This window comes from Notolepis coatsorum (assembly GCF_963971535.1).
Source record: "Notolepis coatsorum genome assembly, chromosome: 3".
NCBI classification, from domain to species: domain Eukaryota; kingdom Metazoa; phylum Chordata; class Actinopteri; order Aulopiformes; family Paralepididae; genus Notolepis; species Notolepis coatsorum.
In genome coordinates this window covers 121065671-121090229 of record NC_140167.1, presented here as the reverse complement: position 1 = coordinate 121090229, position 24559 = coordinate 121065671, and the positions used below count along the sequence as shown (strand labels likewise).

The following is a 24559-nucleotide window of genomic DNA, read 5'->3' as shown; positions in this document are numbered from 1 at the left end:
TTGCTTGTACTTGTTTAATTTGATATACATGTTTATTGATGTTTATTGAACTGTACTGATTTGTCCAAAGTGTTTTTATATGTCTATTGTCAACAGGACATGCAAAAGAGATCCTATGTCTCATGTGTTCTACCTGTATAAATAAGGGACACAAATAAATAAATAATTAAATAAGTAAATAAATAAAGGTAAATATGGAGTTATTGCACATTTATTCAAACAAGGATATGACAGACAATGCAGTGACTGACCCTTAAACAAAAAGTACAAAATCCTTCAACCATCAACATTATGAAGGAATACCAAAACCTTGCCCTGAAACAAATGGGAGTTCTCACTGTGGACATACACCTAAAATATAGTGAAGGAAATGGCAGCAAAACAACATTCAGTTATTTGGGGATCACAACCGGTTAAGATATTTCAGATACACACCTAGTTACCATAGCTCAGATTACAGCAAGCTAAGGCCTTTGTGATGAAAGGCACTTCAATGGATGTCTGAGGAGAAGGGGAAGGCAGAGGGCTGCTGAGTCTGGTGGAGCAGGAAGTTCTTGATTGGGTCGGGGAGTGGTAGCGAGGTTATATGGTTCAGACGTCTTTTGCCCATGGCTCTGCGGATCCTGATCCGACACAGGTGGGTCAGTCTGTGAGGACATCCTAGGGAAAAAGCCAAGTAGACCATATAAACAGCAGCAATATAACAACACTGTCGACAATAAATTTTCTTAAACTCTGTGTTCTCATATTGCAGACAATGGTTCTAATTTTTCTTTTAGCCGTGGATGATTTGCGTTCTCTTTCAGCAACACTATGCACCATGAAATTAGCGTCTTGGAACAATTTACCATATTCACTAGTGATATACCGATTATTCAGGACGATATTTGACATTTTTAGATCATCAGCATTTAATCGGCATCGACCAATGCCTGAGCTCATGAGGCAGATAAACAGAAAATGTCTGGTAAATGGTAAATTATGCATTTACTGTATATGGTGCTTTTATCCAAAACGCTTTACAATTTTTGTTCCTCACATTTGACCGATTCACTCACACATTCACACACCCAGCAGAGGTAACCATGCAAGGTGCCAACCTGCTCACAGGGAGCAATTAGGGGTTAAGTGTCTTGCTCAAGGACCCTTCGACACTGTGCCCGGGAGGAGTGGGAATCGAACCGGGAACCTTCCAATTACCAGACGACCGCTCTACCTCCTGAGCCACTGTCGCCCCATCATCAGCCTAGTCAATTTTACCATTGGAGACTTAAGGCTTACAAGGCTTAAAGGTCCCATGCATTATAAATAGCCTTTTCCAGTGTTTAGCATTGTTTCCTAGCAATGCGGGATTATATCAATGTGGTCTGTGTCGTTAATTATCATATTGACTCATCAGTCTAGTCTCGAGTTCACAAGATCTTCCCTTCCATCGCTCAACAACAGAGCAGTGGATTACTTCCTCAAACGGGTTGTGCGGGTGCCGAGAGGGAGAGAGGGATACGGAGCAACGGGAGCATTTACACACCAACCCAACTGTGTGTTTGTGTTTTCGAGACGCATCGCATCTCTCCTCTCTCTCTGTCACTCGTCTCGGAGCCATTTACACACAAACCCAACTGTGTGTGTGTGTGTGTTTTCGGGACGCATCTCTCCTCTCTCTCTGTCACTCGTCTCGGAGCCATTTACACACAAACCCAACTGTGTGTGTGTGTGTGTTTTCTGGACGCATCTCTCCTCTCTCTCTGTCACTCGTCTCGGAGCCATTTACACACAAACCCAACTGTGTGTGTGTGTGTTTTCGGGATGCATCTCTCCTCTCTCTCTCTGTCTGTCTCTGTCTCTGTCTCTCTCGCTCTCTCCCTCTCTCGCTCGCTCGTTCTCTCTCTCGCTCTCTCTCGTATGTATCACGCTGTGTGGATGACTGTCACTCAAAGCGCTTATGGGCGGAGCCCAGCCAAATCAGCCTGAAATCTTGAGGTCGAAAAATTATGCTTTTGAGTACTTGATTAAAAATATAAAACAATGAATTTTTTTTAAAACAACTTTACAGATGTGTTCCATAGAATCACAGGAATTGTGTAAAGTTGCCCAAATAGTGAAAGGAATAGCAATGCATGTCCCCTTTAAATTCTTAGCTTTCAAAGCTCAATATGTAATTGGCCACTCTTAATAACATATACAATGTTTACTGTCTGTATAATTAGATTGATTCTGGTCTTTTAGTGAGACAATAAGCCTTCAACAAGCTAAAGGACCAGTAAGTTCGCTTACAGGGTTTGGAAAACTATTGTATGGGCTTCCCCAGCCCCCACTCCTAACATTACTCCAGATGAGCTGGGATTGTAAAACATTTATCACACTGTTACTGGCTAGTGTTAAATATATATTATGTTATATAATGCAGTTGAATGACGTCGCTTCTGACATACTGTACCCTACTCTCCCTTAAATGCTAGTCACATTCTGAAATCTACAACATAACCCAATGTATTTTCCTGTTTCATTAGAATTCATTAGAAATCATAATTAAATTCATGGCCGCCGCGTGAATATGCTCAATACTGTGTTCTCTACCAAAACGACCCAACTCTCACAGTGCCTCTGATTTCAAGGGCCAACTCACTCCTCGCCTCCTGGTAGACCCCGAGCGCCTCTGGATCAACCCAACCTGTCAGGCCAATCCAGTCCTCCCAGGGCACCAGGGCTGGATTGGCCCCGTGGTCCAGCAGCAGATGGACGAATGCCGCCCCGCAACCGTGGCGAAGCACGGCGTCCAGCAGGCAGGAGGCCAGGCCGCGGGTCGGAGCTTCATGGCAGACGGGCCCGCTGTAGTTGTAGTCTGGATGGGATCCGGCCTGGAGCAGCAGCTGGAAGCAGTGCAAGTGGTGGTAGGCGGCGCTGGTGTAGAGTGGACACACTACCAGAGTGTTGCGGGTGCGGTCCACATCCAGCTGGTAGTCCACGTCCACGTCGGCATGGAACCTGGATAGACACGGGTTATGGTTATGGATGGGAGGTCTAACCTGGTCTAAAGCTGCAGTAACACTTTTGTAACAGTCAACTTCTTATGACCACCTGCCATTTAGAATGTCTCATTGAGTCATGGTGTCCTACTCGATTAACCCTGCGCTACCAGCGGCTGGTCTGTTGTTATTCCATCATTTATTTTCTTTGTTGACAAGACCTGGCCCATGCTTTAACCCCACCTATTTTATAAACCTATGCATTTAAAACGTTTTCTTTTCAGCAAATCTCTTAATTACATCAATATTGTGCTGTCTGAACAGTATTGTGTTTGTAGGTGAAGTATTTACCTACCTAGTTTAACAACCACGATAAGCCCAGAGAAAGTTGTATGTATTATAGTTTAAATCACAAAAACCATGCACAAAAAATATGATTTTTTCAGCAAATAGCTTACTTACAACAGGATTGTGCCAGGAAGGCATTTTTACGTTGACTTTATACACGATGAGGCTTTTGTTTTGGGAAAACATTGTTTGTTTATAGTGGTCAGAAAGAAATGATTGCAGCTTTAAGTTGGAGGAAGAATGAATCCCAGTACAGTAACAGCTGATATAATGATGTGTGTTGACAGTTATTCTCAAGCCAGATTGAGCTTTATTATCCAACATATAACATGTTTGACATTTTAAACTCAGATAACCCTGAAATACAACCTATTATTTACAGTAGATCTCTGAGACAAGATTCTCTTCCATCCTCTCAGAGTTACAACATATTATCTACAGTAGATCTCTGAGACAAGATTCTCTTCCATCCTCTCAGAGTTACAACATATTATCTACAGTAGATCTCTGAGACAAGATTATCTTCCATCCTCTCAGAGTTACAACATATTATCTACAGTAGATCTCTGAGACAAGATTCTTCTCACCTGATGAGTTCCTGCAATATGTCCACCCTTCCCACCCAGGCTGCATGGTAGATCGGGGTGCTGCGGTGATGGCGGCTGCCGTTTGGGTTGCGTGAATATTAAAGGCAACCAACTTGTGTTCAGCTTTTCTCTGATTGGCCACGACCCCACGCCGCTAGCCCGCCCCCTTTTGCCGCAAGCACAAGCGGCAGGAACCTTCAAGTTCCCTGGTGCAAAATAAATCTGGTAGTTGGTTTATGACGTTAATTAATAATAAACACTGTTAGGACTCTTAATAATAAACACTGTGCGGACTATCTGACTCTTAATAATAAACACTGTTAGGACTATCTGACTCTTAATAATAAACACTGTTAGGACTATCTGACTCTTACTAATAAACACTGTTAGGACTATAAACACTGTGCGGACTATCTGACTCTTAATAATAAACACTGTTAGGACTATCTGACTCTTAATAATAAACACTGTTAGGACTATCTGACTCTTACTAATAAACACTGTTAGGACTATAAACACTGTGCGGACTATCTGACTCTTAATAATAAACACTGTTAGGACTATCTCGATTGACGCGTCACTACTGTAACTAGAAACTCTGGGTGTCACTGTACATCAGTGTGGAACTGTACGCTGTAACGTTATATGTTATCAATGACTTCGCGACAGCCATATTAGACACATAGCCATAATTTAAGATATAGTTTATGCATTCGCAAAATATGAGAGCGCTGTCATTGAAGGGCTTCTACAACGGAGCACGGCCGCTGCTGCGTCAAGCCGGCGGCGGCGCACGGAAGCCGGGGACAAACCACCGCGTCGCCCCGCTGGCGCTTCAGCAGCCTCCACGGGCGAAATAACATATAACGTTACATCGTACAGTTCCACACTGATGTACAGTGACACCCATTCGCAAATATGAGAGCTCTAGATAGGAGGTGTACTGTATGTCAAATGTCGGTCATGTGGTGGAAGAGTTTAGCACAGTCACACAACAGAACACCAGTGTTTCTAGTAGATATGTTTATTAATATAAATAAACACCTCTGTCTGAACTGGTTCGACCACCAAATGATCCCAGCTCACTCTCTGCCGCGTCTGCCGCGTCTCTCAACGGATAAGGGCGTGTGCTAGGGCGGTCACGTGGCCGTGTGGCAAATCAGAGAAACGCTGAACGAAAAGCTGAACACAAGTTTTGGTTGCCTTTAATATTCACACGTTTGGGTTGGCTCCGGCCTCCAGGAGGATCCGCACGCAGTCCAGGGCCCTGTTTCTTGTACCTGGTTCAACTAAGTCGATCAAGATGTCATTATCCAGCTTCAGTTAACCCGATGTTTAAAGCCGGGATTTTCCTGTTCCTCGAAGGTGGATTCAGTCTCGTTAACTCAAGCCAGACTTGCGACCCAGGCTAAATGCGCGCGGCCGCTTCAGTTGAAAAGCCAGCACGTATCGATAGCAGAGAATCTGATTCTCTAGCGGCATTGATTGATTAATTGATTTAGAACTTTATTAACATATTGCAGTACGGCTCAATCGCCTCGCCGACAAGTTAAATGCGTTATCTATAGGCTAATTTCAAGTCCCTCATTACCTCAATCAATCAGATTATATTTCTTTAAACTTGCCTGCTGGATTGAATAATCAAATGAGATCTTGCTAGCGAAAATAATTAGTAAAACTGTCATACAGAATAACGATACGGCTCCCTTACCCATTGATTGATGTATGGTCGATCTTTTACTTATCTTCTCTGTGGTCTAACGGGTTGTTCTTCTGACTTTCACGCGGGGGCCAGCCGTGTATAGGTGTAACAGACTGACAGCCAATGAAATGGGGTGCATTTGTCACGCTGTCCAAGGAGCTGAACTGCTCTCGTGCAGCCGTGTTCGAATCCCGGTCGGGGCAAAAGCCTGTCATACATTATCAAAGATAAACAGCTATGTTGAATCAATAAACATGAATATCACTAAATAAACATGAATATTGCACAGATTTAGATTATAATAGTAAAGCTATTATAATAGTTCAATGGTTGTGATGGCAAAGTTTGCGTCAGGTTCCTTACTGTATATTTGCATATCGTATGTCACAAATGTAACAGTACTATATACCTAAATGTCATGTATGTCATAAATGTCACTATGAATTGAAAATGGCAGACCCTGATGTAAACAAGACAAAAGTCTTTCTCTGGTCTGCATCCCCTTAAACATTTTCTGTATTGAGCCGTACTGTATTGTACCCATTCTGCAATCTGTTAAATAAAGTTTTCATTAATTAATTCTGTCCCCGTCTCTCCTTGTTGCACATATTTAGATTATCATTAGATTGTAGCGGCAGAGGTTTTTGTCAACTTAAATCATGTTTCTTAATTTATGCACAGGACTGTGTGTGGATGACCACGGGCCTGTGGTCCCCAACACCTCTGGGGTCAAACACCATCTCCTCAGTCTTCTTAACATTTAAAACCAGACAGTTATTGTCGCACCAGTTTACAAACCACTGGATTTCCAAATAATAGTCAGCTAGGTCACTGTCATTCTTAATTAGAGCTAAAATGGCAGCGTCATCAGGAAATGTTCATATCATATCTGGTGAATTACCTAGCTCATGGAAGTCGGCCATGGTTCTCCCCTTGTTAAAGGGCGGAGACCCCTCTGACCTAAATAATTATCGCCCTATTTCCAGATTGTCTGTAATGGCCAAAGTCTTTGAATCTCTTGTAAACAAACTGAAAGAGTTTCTAGCTGACCATAATATTCTTAACAAGTCTCAGTCAGGCTTCAGATCCATAGTACTTCAGCGACTATGCTAGTCTCAAATGACATAATTGAAGCACTAGACAAGAAAAAACACTGTGCAGCATTGTTTGTTGATCTGTCTAAAGCGTTTGACTCTGTGGATCACGCATTACTGCAGAGGCTTGGCTGCATATAGGTCTTGGAAAAACGGCTTTGAGCTGGTTTAAAAACTATCTGAAAGAACTGTGTCTCAGTAATAATAATAATAACTTTATTTGTATAGCACCTTTCATACAGGGGATTGCAGTTCAAAGTGCTTTACATCAGTAAGAAATAAAACATAAAATCAGTGTAAAACAAGCAGCAAGAGCAAAGCATAAAGTGGGATAAAATAATGCAGATATATTAATCAATTCATATCAGAACCTCACGTTCCAATATGCTTCTGTAATCTGTTACAAAACATGATAAGGTTATAGTATGCACCCAGCAGATAGTGGGGCGTAAAGATAAAAGTAGAAATAAGTCAAATGAGCAGACATATAAAATCACAGTTTTTCACATTAGGATCTAACATCCTTTAGGGCCACCTTGTTTATGGTTTGATTCAGTTTTAGTAGAATGTAAAATACACGAATGATGAAATGAGCACATAAAGTGCAGACATACTATAAAATCCTCTGATATATAAAATAAAGGAGAATAAAGACATCCCTCCAGGCCTCCAACTCCCTCTGAAAAAACTCTGTCTCAACAAAGTCCTGGAATGGCATCCTGGGATTGGTGAGTCCTTCTGCTGCATAGGTCTGGAAGACCTTAGTGGAGCAGTAGAAGTACAGTATCTCACCGCTCCAGTCTGATAAAAAAAAAAGTGGATGGTGGAGCCATCTCTGAGGAACCGGGACTTTGGCTGACCAGTTGTGCGTCCTCTTGGGGAGCCGCTGTTGTTGTTTCTGCTGCTTCTCCAGCATCTCACTGAATGAATGAATGAAAACTTTATTTAACAGATTGCAGAATGGGTACAATACAGTACGGCTCAATACACACAATTGTTAAGGGGATGCAGACCAGAGAAAGACGTTTGTCTTGTTTACATCAGGGTCCCCTATTTTCAATTCATAGTGACATTTATGACACACACAACATACATGACATCATGACATTTATGACATAGGGACATACATGACATACAGGTATATAATACTGTTACATTTGTGACATATACGATATGCAAATATACAGTACTGTTACCCATAGATCCTAACTATTATAATAGTTCAATGGTTGTGATGGCAAAGTTTGCGTCAGGTTCCTTACTGTATATTTGCATATCGTATGTCACAAATGTAACAGTACTATTGTTTCTGGCTTAAAGGCCAACCTTCATATTGTATTTTTGTTCAATAAACAATGTGGACTAAACCTTCAACAATACACAGAAGGTTAACCCTTTCACTGCCACACAACAGCCGGTTAACCCTGTAAACGTTCTAGTCCCAAAACATTCTGTGACTAATTCAGTGCAGATTGTAATGTATTGTCATCATGCAGCACAAGTACAGTACAACTAAAAGAGGTTTGGCATCCAACCAGAGTGACTATGTAGCAGTAACGTGAAATAGTAATATACACTGTACAGGTGGTTAAACTGGGTATAACATATATAAATTAGTACTATGAGTACTACATGTATGTACAGAGTTGTAGTATTAATATGTACAGTGATACAGGTATAAAGACACTATGGTATAAGTCATACTGGCCAGCAGTGTAACTAGTAAGAGTAGTTTACATTTGAGAAAAAACGAACTCAGTCACTCGGTAAATCAATTCAATTGGAGTCTCTTTAAACAGCGGCAACACAAACCTATTGGTAAACAAACGTATTGTTGAAAATATACAATATGACTGCTGTTGTGACAGTGTTTAGGAATCGGATCTTATTTAGTAGTTTAAACTCACCTTCAAACATTAACAGGTTGAAAAACGCTACTTTCTCCAGCTCTGCTCTTCTTCTGTTCTTCTTCTCCTAAATGTGGATACAGCGCAGCATCCACAAACTCGCAACAGCGCCACTAGTGGCCAAAATAATACATGGTTTTGTAAACAGGGAGTGGATGGAAGTTAAGGGAAGGATCGTTGTTAAGACACACGAGTGAATGGACGTTAAGGCCAACTACTCCAGGGTGCCGCGCAGACGACCGGGGTTCGAGACCCAGTCGTCTCCTTCTTTTTGCAATATAGGAATAATTCAATTTGGTGCACGTTGAGAGCTATATAAAGAATGACATCCTCAATGCATGTAGATTTATAATATTTTAACTTAAAACTATGCTACCTTTGCGTATAATCATTAATATTATATTCCAAAAATTTATATTGGAAAGACGGGGATTCGAACCCCGGTCGCGTGGGTGCACCCTGGAGTAGTTGGCCTTAACGTCCATTCACTTGTGTGTCTTAACAACGATCCTTCCCTTAACTTCCATCCACTCCCTGTTTACAAAACCATGTAACCATGGCTGCTGCGCCGCTGTATCCACATTTAGGAGAAGAAGAACAGAAGAAGAGATCCGTTTGGCAGAGCTGGAGAAAGTAGCGTTTTTTATTCAACCTGTTAAAGTTTGAAGGTGAGTTTAAACTACTAAATAAGATCCGATTCCTAAACACTGTCACAACAGCAGTCATATTGTATATTTTCAACAATACGTTTGTTTACCAATAGGTTATTTGGTTTGTGTTGCCGCTGTTTAAAGAGACTCCAATTGAATTGATTTACCGAGTGACTGAGTTCGTTTTTTCTCAAATGTAAACTACAGTATAAGATCCAACAATGTCACAACAGCAGTCATATTGTATATTTTCAACAATACGTTTGTTTACCAATAGGTTAAACTGTTTTTTAGCGTTTGTGTTGGCAGTTTCAACAGTTGGATGTACTCTGTGAAGCTGACTGAGTCGTGTTTTGTTTCTGATCTATCTATCTCTATCTATCTGCTATGCTTTTATTTTTTACTCCGTTTATTTGATCAGGGACAGTGCATATCAATCAACAGTTATACATTTATAAATGAATACAAATTAAAAACTGTAAATATGCCAACATTAGCAGGGTTGCTAGTTTTCAGTTGTAGTCCCTGGGCCAGATGGTTAAAGCCCAACCTCCAGGTTAAACCCTATGAATGAATGAATGAATGAATGAATGAATGAATGAATGAATGAATGAATGAATGAATGAATGAATGAATGAATGAATGAATGAATGAATGAATGAAAACTTTATTTAACAGATTGCAGAATGGGTACAATACAGTACGGCTCAATACACACAATTGTTAAGGGGATGCAGACCAGAGAAAGACGTTTGTCTTGTTTACATCAGGGTCCCCTATTTTCAATTCATAGTGACATTTATGACACACACAACATACATGACATCATGACATTTATGACATAGGGACATACATGACATACAGGTATATAATACTGTTACATTTGTGACATATACGATATGCAAATATACAGTACTGTTACCCATAGATCCTAACTATTATAATAGTTCAATGGTTGTGATGGCAAAGTTTGCGTCAGGTTCCTTACTGTATATTTGCATATCGTATGTCACAAATGTAACAGTACTATTGTTTCTGGCTTAAAGGCCAACCTTCATATTGTATTTTTGTTCAATAAACAATGTGGACTAAACCTTCAACAATACACAGAAGGTTAACCCTTTCACTGCCACACAACAGCCGGTTAACCCTGTAAACGTTCTAGTCCCAAAACATTCTGTGACTAATTCAGTGCAGATTGTAATGTATTGTCATCATGCAGCACAAGTACAGTACAACTAAAAGAGGTTTGGCATCCAACCAGAGTGACTATGTAGCAGTAACGTGAAATAGTAATATACACTGTACAGGTGGTTAAACTGGGTATAACATATATAAATTAGTACTATGAGTACTACATGTATGTACAGAGTTGTAGTATTAATATGTACAGTGATACAGGTATAAAGACACTATGGTATAAGTCATACTGGCCAGCAGTGTAACTAGTAAGAGTAGTTTACATTTGAGAAAAAACGAACTCAGTCACTCGGTAAATCAATTCAATTGGAGTCTCTTTAAACAGCGGCAACACAAACCTATTGGTAAACAAACGTATTGTTGAAAATATACAATATGACTGCTGTTGTGACAGTGTTTAGGAATCGGATCTTATTTAGTAGTTTAAACTCACCTTCAAACATTAACAGGTTGAAAAACGCTACTTTCTCCAGCTCTGCTCTTCTTCTGTTCTTCTTCTCCTAAATGTGGATACAGCGCAGCATCCACAAACTCGCAACAGCGCCACTAGTGGCCAAAATAATACATGGTTTTGTAAACAGGGAGTGGATGGAAGTTAAGGGAAGGATCGTTGTTAAGACACACGAGTGAATGGACGTTAAGGCCAACTACTCCAGGGTGCCGCGCAGACGACCGGGGTTCGAGACCCAGTCGTCTCCTTCTTTTTGCAATATAGGAATAATTCAATTTGGTGCACGTTGAGAGCTATATAAAGAATGACATCCTCAATGCATGTAGATTTATAATATTTTAACTTAAAACTATGCTACCTTTGCGTATAATCATTAATATTATATTCCAAAAATTTATATTGGAAAGACGGGGATTCGAACCCCGGTCGCGTGGGTGCACCCTGGAGTAGTTGGCCTTAACGTCCATTCACTTGTGTGTCTTAACAACGATCCTTCCCTTAACTTCCATCCACTCCCTGTTTACAAAACCATGTAACCATGGCTGCTGCGCCGCTGTATCCACATTTAGGAGAAGAAGAACAGAAGAAGAGATCCGTTTGGCAGAGCTGGAGAAAGTAGCGTTTTTTATTCAACCTGTTAAAGTTTGAAGGTGAGTTTAAACTACTAAATAAGATCCGATTCCTAAACACTGTCACAACAGCAGTCATATTGTATATTTTCAACAATACGTTTGTTTACCAATAGGTTATTTGGTTTGTGTTGCCGCTGTTTAAAGAGACTCCAATTGAATTGATTTACCGAGTGACTGAGTTCGTTTTTTCTCAAATGTAAACTACAGTATAAGATCCAACAATGTCACAACAGCAGTCATATTGTATATTTTCAACAATACGTTTGTTTACCAATAGGTTAAACTGTTTTTTAGCGTTTGTGTTGGCAGTTTCAACAGTTGGATGTACTCTGTGAAGCTGACTGAGTCGTGTTTTGTTTCTGATCTATCTATCTCTATCTATCTGCTATGCTTTTATTTTTTACTCCGTTTATTTGATCAGGGACAGTGCATATCAATCAACAGTTATACATTTATAAATGAATACAAATTAAAAACTGTAAATATGCCAACATTAGCAGGGTTGCTAGTTTTCAGTTGTAGTCCCTGGGCCAGATGGTTAAAGCCCAACCTCCAGGTTAAACCCTATGAATGAATGAATGAATGAATGAATGAATGAATGAATGAATGAATGAATGAATGAATGAATGAATGAATGAATGAATGAATGAATGAATGAATGAAAACTTTATTTAACAGATTGCAGAATGGGTACAATACAGTACGGCTCAATACATACAATTGTTAAGGGGATGCAGACCTGAGAAAGACGTTTGTCTTGTTTCCATCAGGGTCCCCCATTTTCAATTCATATAGACATTTATGACATACACAACATACATGACATTTATGGCATAGGGACATATAGGTATTTAGTACTGATACATTTGTGACATAGGCGGTATTCAAATATACAGTACTGTTACCCCTAGATCCTGACAGAGTATATACATATGATGGGGAGGGGACTGTACATTAGGAGGGGGTGGGTGGGTGGGAGGGAAATATACATACGGCGGGGGGGGAATATATACATGCGGTGGGGAGGAGACTGTCTATTAGGAGGTGGTGGGGGTTTTGGGCATTTACGGTGGCCAGTTTCGAATTGCAGCCTCCCGTAGGTGCTCTTTAAGGGCGGTTTTGAATGTGGGCAGGGATTCACATTCCTTTACAGCTTTGGGTAGGGTGTTCCACATTGTTGTGGCATAATTGCGAAACGTGTTTAGTCCCTTGTTTGAGCCGAATCTGGGTTTAACATGATTTGTTGAGCTTCCTCTGGTGTAGTGGTTGTGGTATTCACTGACCTTTGGGAAGTATTTTGACATGTACATGGGCACCCCGGTCGTATAGTGTATCTTGTAGACCAGGCCCATTGCAAGTTGCTTTACTCTGTGTCGTCTACTCTAAGCCATCCTAGGTTGGCAAAGTGGGCAGGGGTGAGGTGGGTTCTGGGGTTCAGGTCAAGTAGTAGTCTGACCAGTTTGTTTTGTGATGTTTGTAATTTTGTTTTAAGCGCCTTTGAGGTGCTTTGGTACCATGAGGTGCACGCATAGTCATAGTACCCTTGAATGAGTGCTCCTGCCAGAGTCTTCAGGGTATTCTTGTTTACCAGAGAGGAGATCCGGTACAAGAATCTAGTTTGTTGGTTGACTTTTTTTATTACATTGGATGCCATTTTGTCACAGGAAAGATTTGCCTCTAGGATGGAACCCAGGTAGGTAATTTCGTCTTTCCTTGTGACAATATTGTCACCCACTGTAACTGAGAAGCCGTCGGTCTTGCTGAGTTTGTTATTTGAACCGAAGAGAATGGACTCTGTTTTGCCCATGTGTAATGATAGTTTGTTATCAGCGAGCCATATGCAGATTTTGCCTAGTTCCGTGCTGAGGGTTTTTTCAACCTGCAATTTGTTCTTGTCAGAGACCAGCAGGGCTGAGTCGTCCGCAAACAGGAACAAGTTGCAGTCACAGGCTGACGACATGTCATTTGCATAAATTAGGAAGAGTAGCGGTCCTAGTATGCTTCCTTGTGGAACACCACAGCTCACTGTGAGGGGGGGGGATAGAGTACCGTTTACCTCTACCATCTGTTCTCTCCCCTCCAGGTAGGATTGCATCCAGCTCACTGATAGGCTATCAAAACCAATTGCTTTTAGCTTGTCCATTAGAATGGAGTGATTGACAGTGTCGAAGGCCTTTTGTAGGTCCAGCATGACCATGCCGCAGTATTTGCCAGCGTCCACCTCTTGTTTGATGTGGTCGTTCAAATAGAGGAGGCATGTGTCAGTGGAGTGGGACGTTCTGAAGCCAGATTGGAATTTGTAGATTAGGTTTTTTTCCGCCAGGTACTTTTCGACCTGTTCGTAGACTATTTTCTCCATGACTTTCGAGATGGAGGTAAGAATAGAAACAGGGCGGTAGTTGCCTGGGTCTAATTTGCTGCCCTTTTTGTGTAGAGGGGTCACTCTCGCAATTTTGAAGTCCTTGGGGACGTGCCCCTGTCTTATAGAGAGGTTTATTATGTGTGTCAGAAAATCTACTGAAGGCCTTGAAGACGGGTGCTGATTTACGCAGCATATCCGTGTTCCAGTCCCCAATAAGAATTTTTTCTACCCCCTCCACCCCAGCTAAACACCCATCAAGTGTGTCATAAAAGCCACTCTGTTCTGGTGGTCTATAGATTGTGCCTACTAGTACTGGTTTCGCCCTGTCTAATAAGATTTCAATCCAAACAGTTTCAATTTCATCATGGTTAAGGTCAGTACGGTTGATGTATTTGGTATCCTTGTGTATATACACACAGACGCCACCTCCATACTGGTTCCTATCCCTCCTGACTATTGAGTAGTTTTCAATTTCAATCTCTGGATCCTGTACAGATGAGTCTAATTTTGTTTCTGTGAAACACAATATGTTAGCCTTACCGTTTAAAAACAACTGTTTGATTTCAGCCAGTTTAGGTCTCAAGCTATTTGTATTTAGATGAAATATGTGAAGTCCATTTTTGCTTGTAATAAGATTGACGTCGTCACAGTTGAGGTAACTCTGTTCAATTGTGTCCTGTCCTGTGGTGGGGGGAGGGGGGGCGTTGTTGCTACTGATCAATTATGGGTAGTTTACATCATTGGTATATAATTATATATATATCTGTACATATCTCTTACCTACTCTTACTAGTTACACTGCTGGTCAGAATGACTTACTACCATAGTGTCTTTATACCTGTATCACTGTACATATTAATACTACAACTCTGTACATACATGTAGTACTCATAGTACTAATTTATATATGTTATACCCAGTTTAACCACCTGTACAGTGTATATTACTATTTCACGTTACTGCTACATAGTCACTCTGGTTGGATGCCAAACCTCTTTTAGTTGTACTGTACTTGTGCTGCATGATGACAATACATTACAATCTGCACTGAATTAGTCACAGAATGTTTTGGGACTAGAAGGTTTACAGGGTTAACCGGCTGTCGTGTGGCAGTGAAAGGGTTAACCTTCTGTGTATTGTTGAAGGTTTAGTCCACATTGTTTATTGAACAAAAATACAACATGAAGGTTGGCCTTTAAGCCAGAAACAATAGTACTGTTACGTGACATACGATATGCAAATATACAGTAAGGAACCTGACGCAAACTTTGCCATCACAACCATTGAACTATTATAATAGTTAGGATCTATGGGCAACAGTACTGTATATTTGCATATCGTATATGTCACAAATGTAACAGTACTATATACCTGTATGTCATGTATGTCCCTATGTCATAAATGTCATGATGTCATGTATGTTGTGTGTGTCATAAATGTCACTATGAATTGAAAATAGGGGACCCTGATGTAAACAAGACAAACGTCTTTCTCTGCTCTGCATCCCCTTAACAATTGTGTGTATTGAGCCGTACTGTATTGTACCCATTCTGCAATCTGTTAAATCCACTTTTTTTTTTATCAGACTGGAGCGGTGAGATACTGTACTTCTACTGCTCCACTAAGGTCTTCCAGACCTATGCAGCAGAAGGACTCACCAATCCCAGGATGCCATTCCAGGACTTTGTTGAGACAGAGTTTTTTCAGAGGGAGTTGGAGGCCTGGAGGGATGTCTTTATTCTCCTTTATTTTATATATCAGAGGATTTTATAGTATGTCTGCACTTTATGTGCTCATTTCATCATTCATGTATTTTACATTCTACTAAAACTGAATCAAACCATAAACAAGGTGGCCCTAAAGGATGTTAGATCCTAATGTGAAAAACTGTGATTTTATATGTCTGCTCATTTGACTTATTTCTACTTTTATCTTTACGCCCCACTATCTGCTGGGTGCATACTATAACCTTATCATGTTTTGTAACAGATTACAGAAGCATATTGGAACGTGAGGTTCTGATATGAATTGATTAATATATCTGCATTATTTTATCCCACTTTATGCTTTGCTCTTGCTGCTTGTTTTACACTGATTTTATGTTTTATTTCTTACTGATGTAAAGCACTTTGAACTGCAATCCCCTGTATGAAAGGTGCTATACAAATAAAGTTATTATTATTATTATTACTGAGACACAGTTCTTTCAGATAGATAGTTTTTAAACCAGCTCAAAGCCGTTTTACCAAGACCTATATGCAGCCAAGCCTCTGCAGTAATGCGTGATCCACAGAGTCAAACGCTTTAGACAGATCAACAAACAATGCTGCACAGTGTTTTTTCTTGTCTAGTGCTTCAATTATGTCATTTGAGACTAGCATAGTCGCTGAAGTACTATGGATCTGAAGCCTGACTGAGACTTGTTAAGAATATTATGGTCAGCTAGAAACTCTTTCAGTTTGTTTACAAGCAATTCAAAGACTTTGGCCATTACAGACAATCTGGAAATAGGGCGATAATTATTTAGGTCAGAGGGGTCTCCGCCCTTTAACAAGGGGAGAACCATGGCCGACTTCCATGAGCTAGGTAATTCACCAGATATGATATGAACATTTCCTGATGACGCTGCCATTTTAGCTCTAATTAAGAATGACAGTGACCTAGCTGACTATTATTTGGAAATCCAGTGGTTTGTAAACTGGTGCGACAATAACTGTCTGGTTTTAAATGTTAAGAAGACTGAGGAGATGGTGTTTGACCCCAGAGGTGTTGGGGACCACAGGCCTGTGGTCATCCACACACAGTCCTCCTGTGCATAAATTAAGAAACATGATTTAAGTTGACAAAAACCTCTGCCGCTACAATCTAATGATAATCTAAATATGTGCAACAAGGAGAGACGGGGACAGAATTAATGAATGAAAACTTTATTTAACAGATTGCAGAATGGGTACAATACAGTACGGCTCAATACACAAAATGTTTAAGGGGATGCAGAGCAGAGAAAGACATTTGTCTTGTTTACATCAGGGTCCCCCATTTTCAATTCATAGTGACATTTATGACATACATGACATTTATGACAAGGACATACATGACATACAGGTATATAGTACTGTTACATTTGTGACATACGATATGCAAATATACAGTAAGGAACCTGACACGAACTTTGCCATCACAACCATTGAACTATTATAATAGCTTTACTATTATAATCTAAATCTGTGCAATATTCATGTTTATTTAGTGATATTCATGTTTATTGATTCAACATAGCTGTTTATCTTTGATAATGTATGACAGGCTTTTGCCCCGACCGGGATTCGAACACGGCTGCACGAGAGCAGTTCAGCTCCTTGGACAGCGTGACAAATGCACCCCATTTCATTGGCTGTCAGTCTGTTACACCTATACACGGCTGGCCACGTGGGGGTTGCCAGGATTGAGCACTACCGCTGAGCCACTGTGCCAGATGGGATAAATTCATTGTTTATACATTAATGAACGAGAGACCCGTGTTTAGAATATTCTTTGTTTTGAAGGACGTTTTATCTCTTTATCCTCATTCATTAATGTGACGTCAACGGCTCATTCAATTTCTCAAATCCGTCAAACAGCGCATCTCATCAGACATCTTAATCCCAGTTACAATTAAAATAACCACATAATGTGTACATCGCACGAGCGAGCGCCACGGTATATATAACGTGCATTATTTAGGACAAAGTGAATTTAGTATCAGCATTTTGGGTCTATTTTACATTTCAAAAGCCCCCTCTGGAAGAATGGAGCACAAAAACGTAATTCAGAATGGTATAATGCAGATCGTAGACTGTGGGAATAATTTCAGGAAACGGGCTGTCACTTCTTTGCGGGGGCGTGGCGATGGTTCAGGCTAACTTGAACTTAAACTCTGCTTTCGACCAGGCTCAAACTTTTGGATCTGTTGTCATGGTGATTTGGAAAATCCAGGTACGGGGAACCGGAAAGTCCGGCTAACTCAGTTATCCAGTTAAAGTTATCCGGCTAACTCAGTTATCCAGGTACGAGGAACGGGGCCCAGGTGACCGTTAACCACGGCCACATAGAGAGCCGTCTGACCCTTTACATCTACCAGATCCACCTGGGCTCCCTGGGCGATCAGATAGGCCACGCATGCCCCATGTCCCGCTGTAGCAGCTATCCTCAGAGGGGTGCAGGGCAGGCAGCCACCGCACCACACTGACCTCTCATCGAGACGCCTGGCAGAGAGAGAGAGAGGGGAGCAACACAACACAGTAGTAACAAGAGAGAGAGGGGAGCAACACAACACAGTACAAGAGAGAGAGGGGAGCAACACAACACAGTAGTAACACGAGAGAGAGGGGAGCAACACAACACAGTAGTAACAAGAGAGAGGGGAGCAACACAACACAGTAGTAACAAGAGAGAGAGGGGAGCAACACAACACAGTAGTAACAAGAGAGAGAGGGGAGCAACACAACACAGTAGTAACAAGAGAGAGAGGGGAGCAACACAACACAGTACAAGAGAGAGAGGGGAGCAACACAACACAGTAGTAACAAGAGAGAGAGGGGAGCAACACAACACAGTAGTAACAAGAGAGAGGGGAGCAACACAACACAGTAGTAACAAGAGAGAGAGGGGAGCAACACAACACAGTAGTAACAAGAGAGAGGGGAGCAACACAACACAGTAGTAACAAGAGAGAGAGGGGAGCAACACAACACAGTAGTAACAAGAGAGAGAGGGGAGCAACACAACACAGTACAAGAGAGAGAGGGGAGCAACACAACACAGTAGTAACAAGAGAGAGAGGGGAGCAACACAACACAGTACAAGAGAGAGAGGGGAGCAACACAACACAGTAGTAACAAGAGAGAGAGGGGAGCAACACAACACAGTAGTAACAAGAGAGAGAGGGGAGCAACACAACACAGTAGTAACAAGAGAGAGAGGGGAGCAACACAACACAGTAGAGAGGGGGGCGGCTGGGTAGCGCAGCGGACTAAGCGCTCGCCTACCACCGCAAAGACTCTTTGCTCCTGCTTGCAGTTGAGATAGCGGACAATTTCGACTCGTTGCATGTTGGCGCTGCCTCGCAGATAATACATATGAAAAGAATAATTTGATATGTGTGTGACTGACTGTGTATATATATATATATATATATATATATATATGTTGTTCTAAATAAATAATAATTACTTTATTTGTATAGCACCTTTCATACAGGGGATTGCAGTTCAAAGTGCTTTACATCAGTAAGATGTAAATAATAATAAAGTAATAATAATACATTATTTATTTATTAAATATTAAGTTTGGATTTTTTTTTACAACTGAGGTAGGTAGATTACATTTTTAGAGACTAAAGTACCGGAAAAAGGTACCGTTGGGTACCAGTATTATCGGTTCAAATGTGAACGGTACCCATCCCTAAACACAACACAGTTGTAATAAGTTATGTAAGGTAGGTCCTTGTTTGATAATAATAATCCTATTGTTGGATTTGCTAACCTTAGCAATAGCATTGTTACAAACCACTGGATAGTTTCATGGAATAGCCAAACCCACTCCCCAGCAGTGTTGGGCAAGTTACTTTTAAAAAGTAACTAGTTACAGTTACTAGTTACTTCTTCCAAAAAGTAACTAAATTACTTACTGAGTTACAAATGATAAAAGTAACTAGTTACTTCAGAAAGTAACTATTGCGTTACTTTCAAGTACATTTTTTGCATAAACAACATACACAAATCTAAACTATTTTAATGTTGCTGTGGGACAAAGTGAGACTAGCCTCCAATCAAATGCCATGTATGTAGATATTATAATTACTATGTTTATATAGTGGATCATACAAATACAAACACAATAGATGTTTTGGAACTTTTGATATGTATTGCCCCTCAACAGGCCACAACTGGGCAACATTAAATTATGCTTGTTAAGCACTATACCAAAAATAAATAACAAATATATACTGATTGATTGAACATTTTAATTAACAGATTGCAGAATGGGTAGAGTACAGTACAGCTCAATACACACAATTGTTAAGGGGATGCAGACCAGAGAGACTTTAGTCTTGTTTACATCAGGGTCGCCCATTTTCAATTCATGACATTCATGACATACACAACATACAGATATAAGAATCTAATCTAATCATCTAAACTAATCTAATCATGACATTTAAGACATGCATAACATACAGATATATATATATATCTGAGCACCTGAAGACTGTGCTATTAAACAAGGAAGTGCAGCACTGTTGATAAGGCTGTAGCCTCCACTACTGTAGTGCCCTTGCAACACAACTAACACAATAGTGAACAAAAACGCTCATGGACCCACAGTCTGTCGTTGACTGCTCGCTTGTGTTGTTCGTTGGATTAGTTTTGGATTATTTGGGCTCGCCAAACAAACTATCAAAACATACACGGATCCGCGGTCTGTCGTTGACTGAGTCGCTTGTGTTGTCGCTGTGTGTCAGACTCTGGATTCTTTCGAACACCCACCCACCTCTACCTCTGATTGGCTTACCATGACATTTTACTCAACCTCAGCCAATCGCGCACTGCCCACTAACCAAGAAAAAAAAGTATTGCTTCTCGGCGCAGAGATCTGTCTGATGAAAAAAACAGCTTCAATCATAGTAACGCGCCGCATTTTTTGGCAGTAACGGTAACGTTGTTATTAAGATTGGCAGAGTAATCCGTTAGATTACTCGCAGTGATGGGGAAGCTACTTGGAAAATGTAGTAAGCTACACTACTAGTTACTCTCGATTAAATATAGCTCAACTACAATGGAAGCTATCCCCAGAGAAATGTAGCAAGCATGACAAAAATGTATTTCTGTTTGCTACAGAAATGTAGCAAACATGACAAAAATAGCTAGCTACATCGGCACTACTTTTTTTTTTTTTTTCATGATCAAGTTTCCACCAAACAAATGGGCAGGCAAAAAAATGCTCAGTTTGATTGTTTATTATAAAACTGAAACAAGCCCTCTGTCTGGATTTTTGTTGTTATTGACATCTTCATCAATGCCATCAGCCCTGGAAACATCGAATCCCTCTGCCTCTGCTATTTCGTGCGGACTGGATCTGTGTTTTGATTTTCACTTCCTGGTTTGCCGAGCCTTGGAGTGGCATGCCCCGCCCTATCCTGCCTCTGATTGGCCTACCCGGAAAGTTTTGCCCTAACCTTACCCAATCGTGAGTCGTCATACTCATATCTAAACCAATCATAGTGGGTTTTCTCGGGGGAGTTTTTTTCCCCACAAATCTTTATTCAGCAGTCCAGTTCTCCGGACAGTAGCGTGTAGCGTTTTGCTTACGCTACGTCACTACTTGGATCTAAAAATAGCTACACTACAGAGAACGCTACTTGGTTCAAAAGTAGCGACGCTACCATCACGTTACTGAGAATTGTAGCTAAGCTATGTAGCATCGCTACTTGTAGCTAGCTGTGCCCAACACTGATTACTCGTTACTGAAAAAACGAACACTGTTATTCCCATCACTGGATGTCACAGTATGATGTCATAATAGAACATTCTAGAACATTTGTGATGTCACAGTATGATGTCATAATAGTACATTCTAGAACATTTGTGATGTCACAGTATGTCATAATCAAACATTCTAGAACATTTGTGATGTCACAGTATGATGTCACAATAGAACATTCTAGAACATTTGTTGTCACACTGTCACAGTATGATGTCATAATAGCACATTCTAGAACATTTGTGTACAGTATATATTCAACAATTCTCTCCAAAGATCACGTGTATGAAGGGGATGAGGTGCGCTAGGTGTGGCGGGGAACATGAATATGGGAAATGTGGAGAGGGAGTGAAGCCGAGGTGCTGTAGTTGTGGTGGGGAGCACAGTGTAGCGTTTCGGGGGTGCGAGGTGATGATGAAGCAGGTCGCGGATCGGAGAGAGAGAAGGGAGGGTAAGTTGACGTATGCTGGGGCGGTTAGCAGGGCAGGACAGGGGAGCCAAGAAAGGGTGCAGGGGGTTGAAGGAGGGCATTTGGCAGTGAGGGTAGAGCAGGTGGAAAGAGACAGGGGAAGGGAGGAGAAATTAGGTATTGTGGCCTTCGTGGCAGGGGTAGTTACTGGTATGGCAGAGGTTACGGGTAGAACAGAGATGGTGAAGATGATTGTTAGGATAGCGGTTCAACATCTGGGATTGGAAGGTCTGGACTGGAGGGAGGTGTGTGAAGAGTTGGCTGAGGGGGCTGCGAGGGACAGGGCTGCGAGGGACAAAGCGGCCCAGGATAAGATAGCAGGGGGCAAGGAGGGTCCCGCGGAGGGGGGCTCAGACAGGAAGTAGCAGCAGTAGAGGCACTCCAATGGACAATGTAGTTGATGACGGGGTCCAGTAGAAGAAGAAAAAGAAGGTGAAGAAGGAGAAGAAGGAGAAGAAGAAGAGCCCATAAAAAGAATTGCGGAGGGCAGTAATACGCCTCGATGCGTCTACTCTGCCGGAAATTCAAATAAGAAGAAGAAGAAGAAAGATTTCAGATCTCAGAAGACAAGTGAAGATCTCACTTGTTGTTTCCCGCAGGTTCGCATGGGCTTGATGAAGCCTGACTACTTGCTGAACAACGTCCAGAACAACCCTGTGGTGAGGGACAGCCACGACTGCAGGCCCCTCATCCTCAGCGTCCTGAACACCCCTGGCTGTCTACCAAATTCCACCAGCCTGGCTGGGTGGTCATTAAAGAAATTGATTGAATTGATTGGCTCCGACAGGCTCCCAAACCCCCTGACCCGCCCACGCCTGCCCCAGGAGGTCCTATTGGCCATCGGAGGCCAGAGGCACCGCAGCATGACCATGGAGGCTTACGATATCCGAGCCGGTGGATGGATGGACGTGAGCGTTGAGGGGGAGAGTCCCCGGTGGTACCACGGCACCGCTTATCTCCACGGTCTGGTCTACTGTGTCGGTGGCTGGGACGGCGTACTGGCTCTCAACAGTGTGCGCAGGTTCAACCCTGTCACTCGCAGCTGGCTGCAGGCGGCTCCCATGCACTCACGCCGCAGTAAACTCAGCGTGGTCGCGTTGGGCGGCTGTATCTACGCCATGGGAGGGCACGATGGACACGTGCGACTGAACACCGCCGAGCACTACGAGCCTGAAACCAACCAGTGGACAGTGATATCACCCATGCTGGAGCACAGGAGCCACGCCGGGGCAGCAGCCCTCCAGGGCAAGGTGGGTGGAACTGAGGGACACATGGTGGAAGATGAACACAAGGAACGTTAGATCAGAAATCATAAATGTCTTTATTGCCAAGTGAGCTTGCACATACAAAAGATGTGTCTGGGTCCTTTGGTGCATCAACATTAACAGACAATTAAAGTAGAATGAAATCAAATGGAATATATAAACTAAATTAGAATATTCTTTCTTATTACAGGTTTACATCTGTGGTGGCTTCAACCGGGGGGAGCGCCTGTTCACAGCTGAGTGCTACAGCCCAGACACCGACCAGTGGACTCTGATCGCCCCCATGAGCAGCAGGCGTAGCAGAGTGCGAGTTGCTGCGTACGGAGGACAAGTCTATGCGGTAGGTGCACACAGAGACAAATGCTTTATACTAGATATTTTTATAGATATGTATCATTTGACTTTCAATGCTTCTGTGATGCCCTCATTTCCCTAAATGGATTAAGACAGTGTCTGCCTGCCTTAACCACACACTAAAACATTCCTCTCATGTGTCCTGTCCTCAGGTGGGAGGGTGGGACGGTAGAAATGCCCTGCGTAGCGCGGAGGCCTACAGCCCCTTGACTGACTCATGGAGCGTCCTGCCCGACATGCTCACCCTCCGCCACGGCTTTGGCATTGCGGTGCTGGACGACCTGCTCTTCGTGGTCGGAGGCTACAGTGGCTTCACCATGCTCTCCAACGTGGAGCGCTACGACCAGAGCAGCGACAAGTGGACTGTAGCCGAGGACATGAAGATCCAGCGCGGTCGCCTAAGCTGCTGCATAATGCATGGCCTGCCATTTAATATGAGCCAGTATGCTGCTCCCCGTGGAGGAGGAGGAGGAGGAGGAGGAGGAGGAGGAGGAGGAGGAGGAGGAGGAGGAGGAGGAGGAGGCAGCAGGGGATCCATCTAAGAACCTTAAACATGTATTAGACCAAAAGAAATCATAAGAAATTTATAAATTACTATCAGCCAAAGGTGGTGCATTTCTTTCTTCTAGTAATTCAGACAATATCGGTTTTTAGTTTGTGTAATGTAATGTAATATCTGTTTTTAGTTTGTGTAATGTAATGTAATATCTGTTTTTAGTTTGTGTAATGCACATAATATGGGAACTTTTATCCATATGCTAGCCCGGCATAGTTCTGACAGCTGTCACTTGTGCTACTGCGAAATAAATGACACACGGCTTTGTGAATGAATGAATGACCTTTATTTATATAGCACCCTTCACAGCATGAATGCACAGGGTGCTTTACACTACAGCTTAATATAAAAACACAATAAAACAAAATCAGAAATATATGACAACAACAACAGACAGCAGTTAAAAACAGTGAAACCAGATAGAAAAAGCAGAATAAAAGAATTTGGATAAAATCATGAGTCACTAATTAAAACAAAACTATAGGAACAGTGAGG

General features: G+C 41.8%; 1 protein-coding gene across 1 annotated transcript in view; it reads right to left on the bottom strand.

Moving 5' to 3' along the window:
• Nucleotides 1-490: 490 nt before the first annotated feature.
• The window catches only part of asb1 (ankyrin repeat and SOCS box containing 1), a gene marked incomplete at both ends in the record, with an annotated part of 77820 nt that continues 53751 nt past the window's right edge, over nt 491-24559 (bottom strand). Inside the window, 5 exons of the mRNA XM_084311361.1 lie at nt 491-660; nt 2627-2985; nt 3902-3981; nt 5120-5181; nt 17950-18143. Coding sequence (XP_084167487.1) covers nt 491-660; nt 2627-2985; nt 3902-3981; nt 5120-5181; nt 17950-18143 — 865 coding nt within the window. The remainder of the gene's footprint in view (nt 661-2626; nt 2986-3901; nt 3982-5119; nt 5182-17949; nt 18144-24559) is intronic.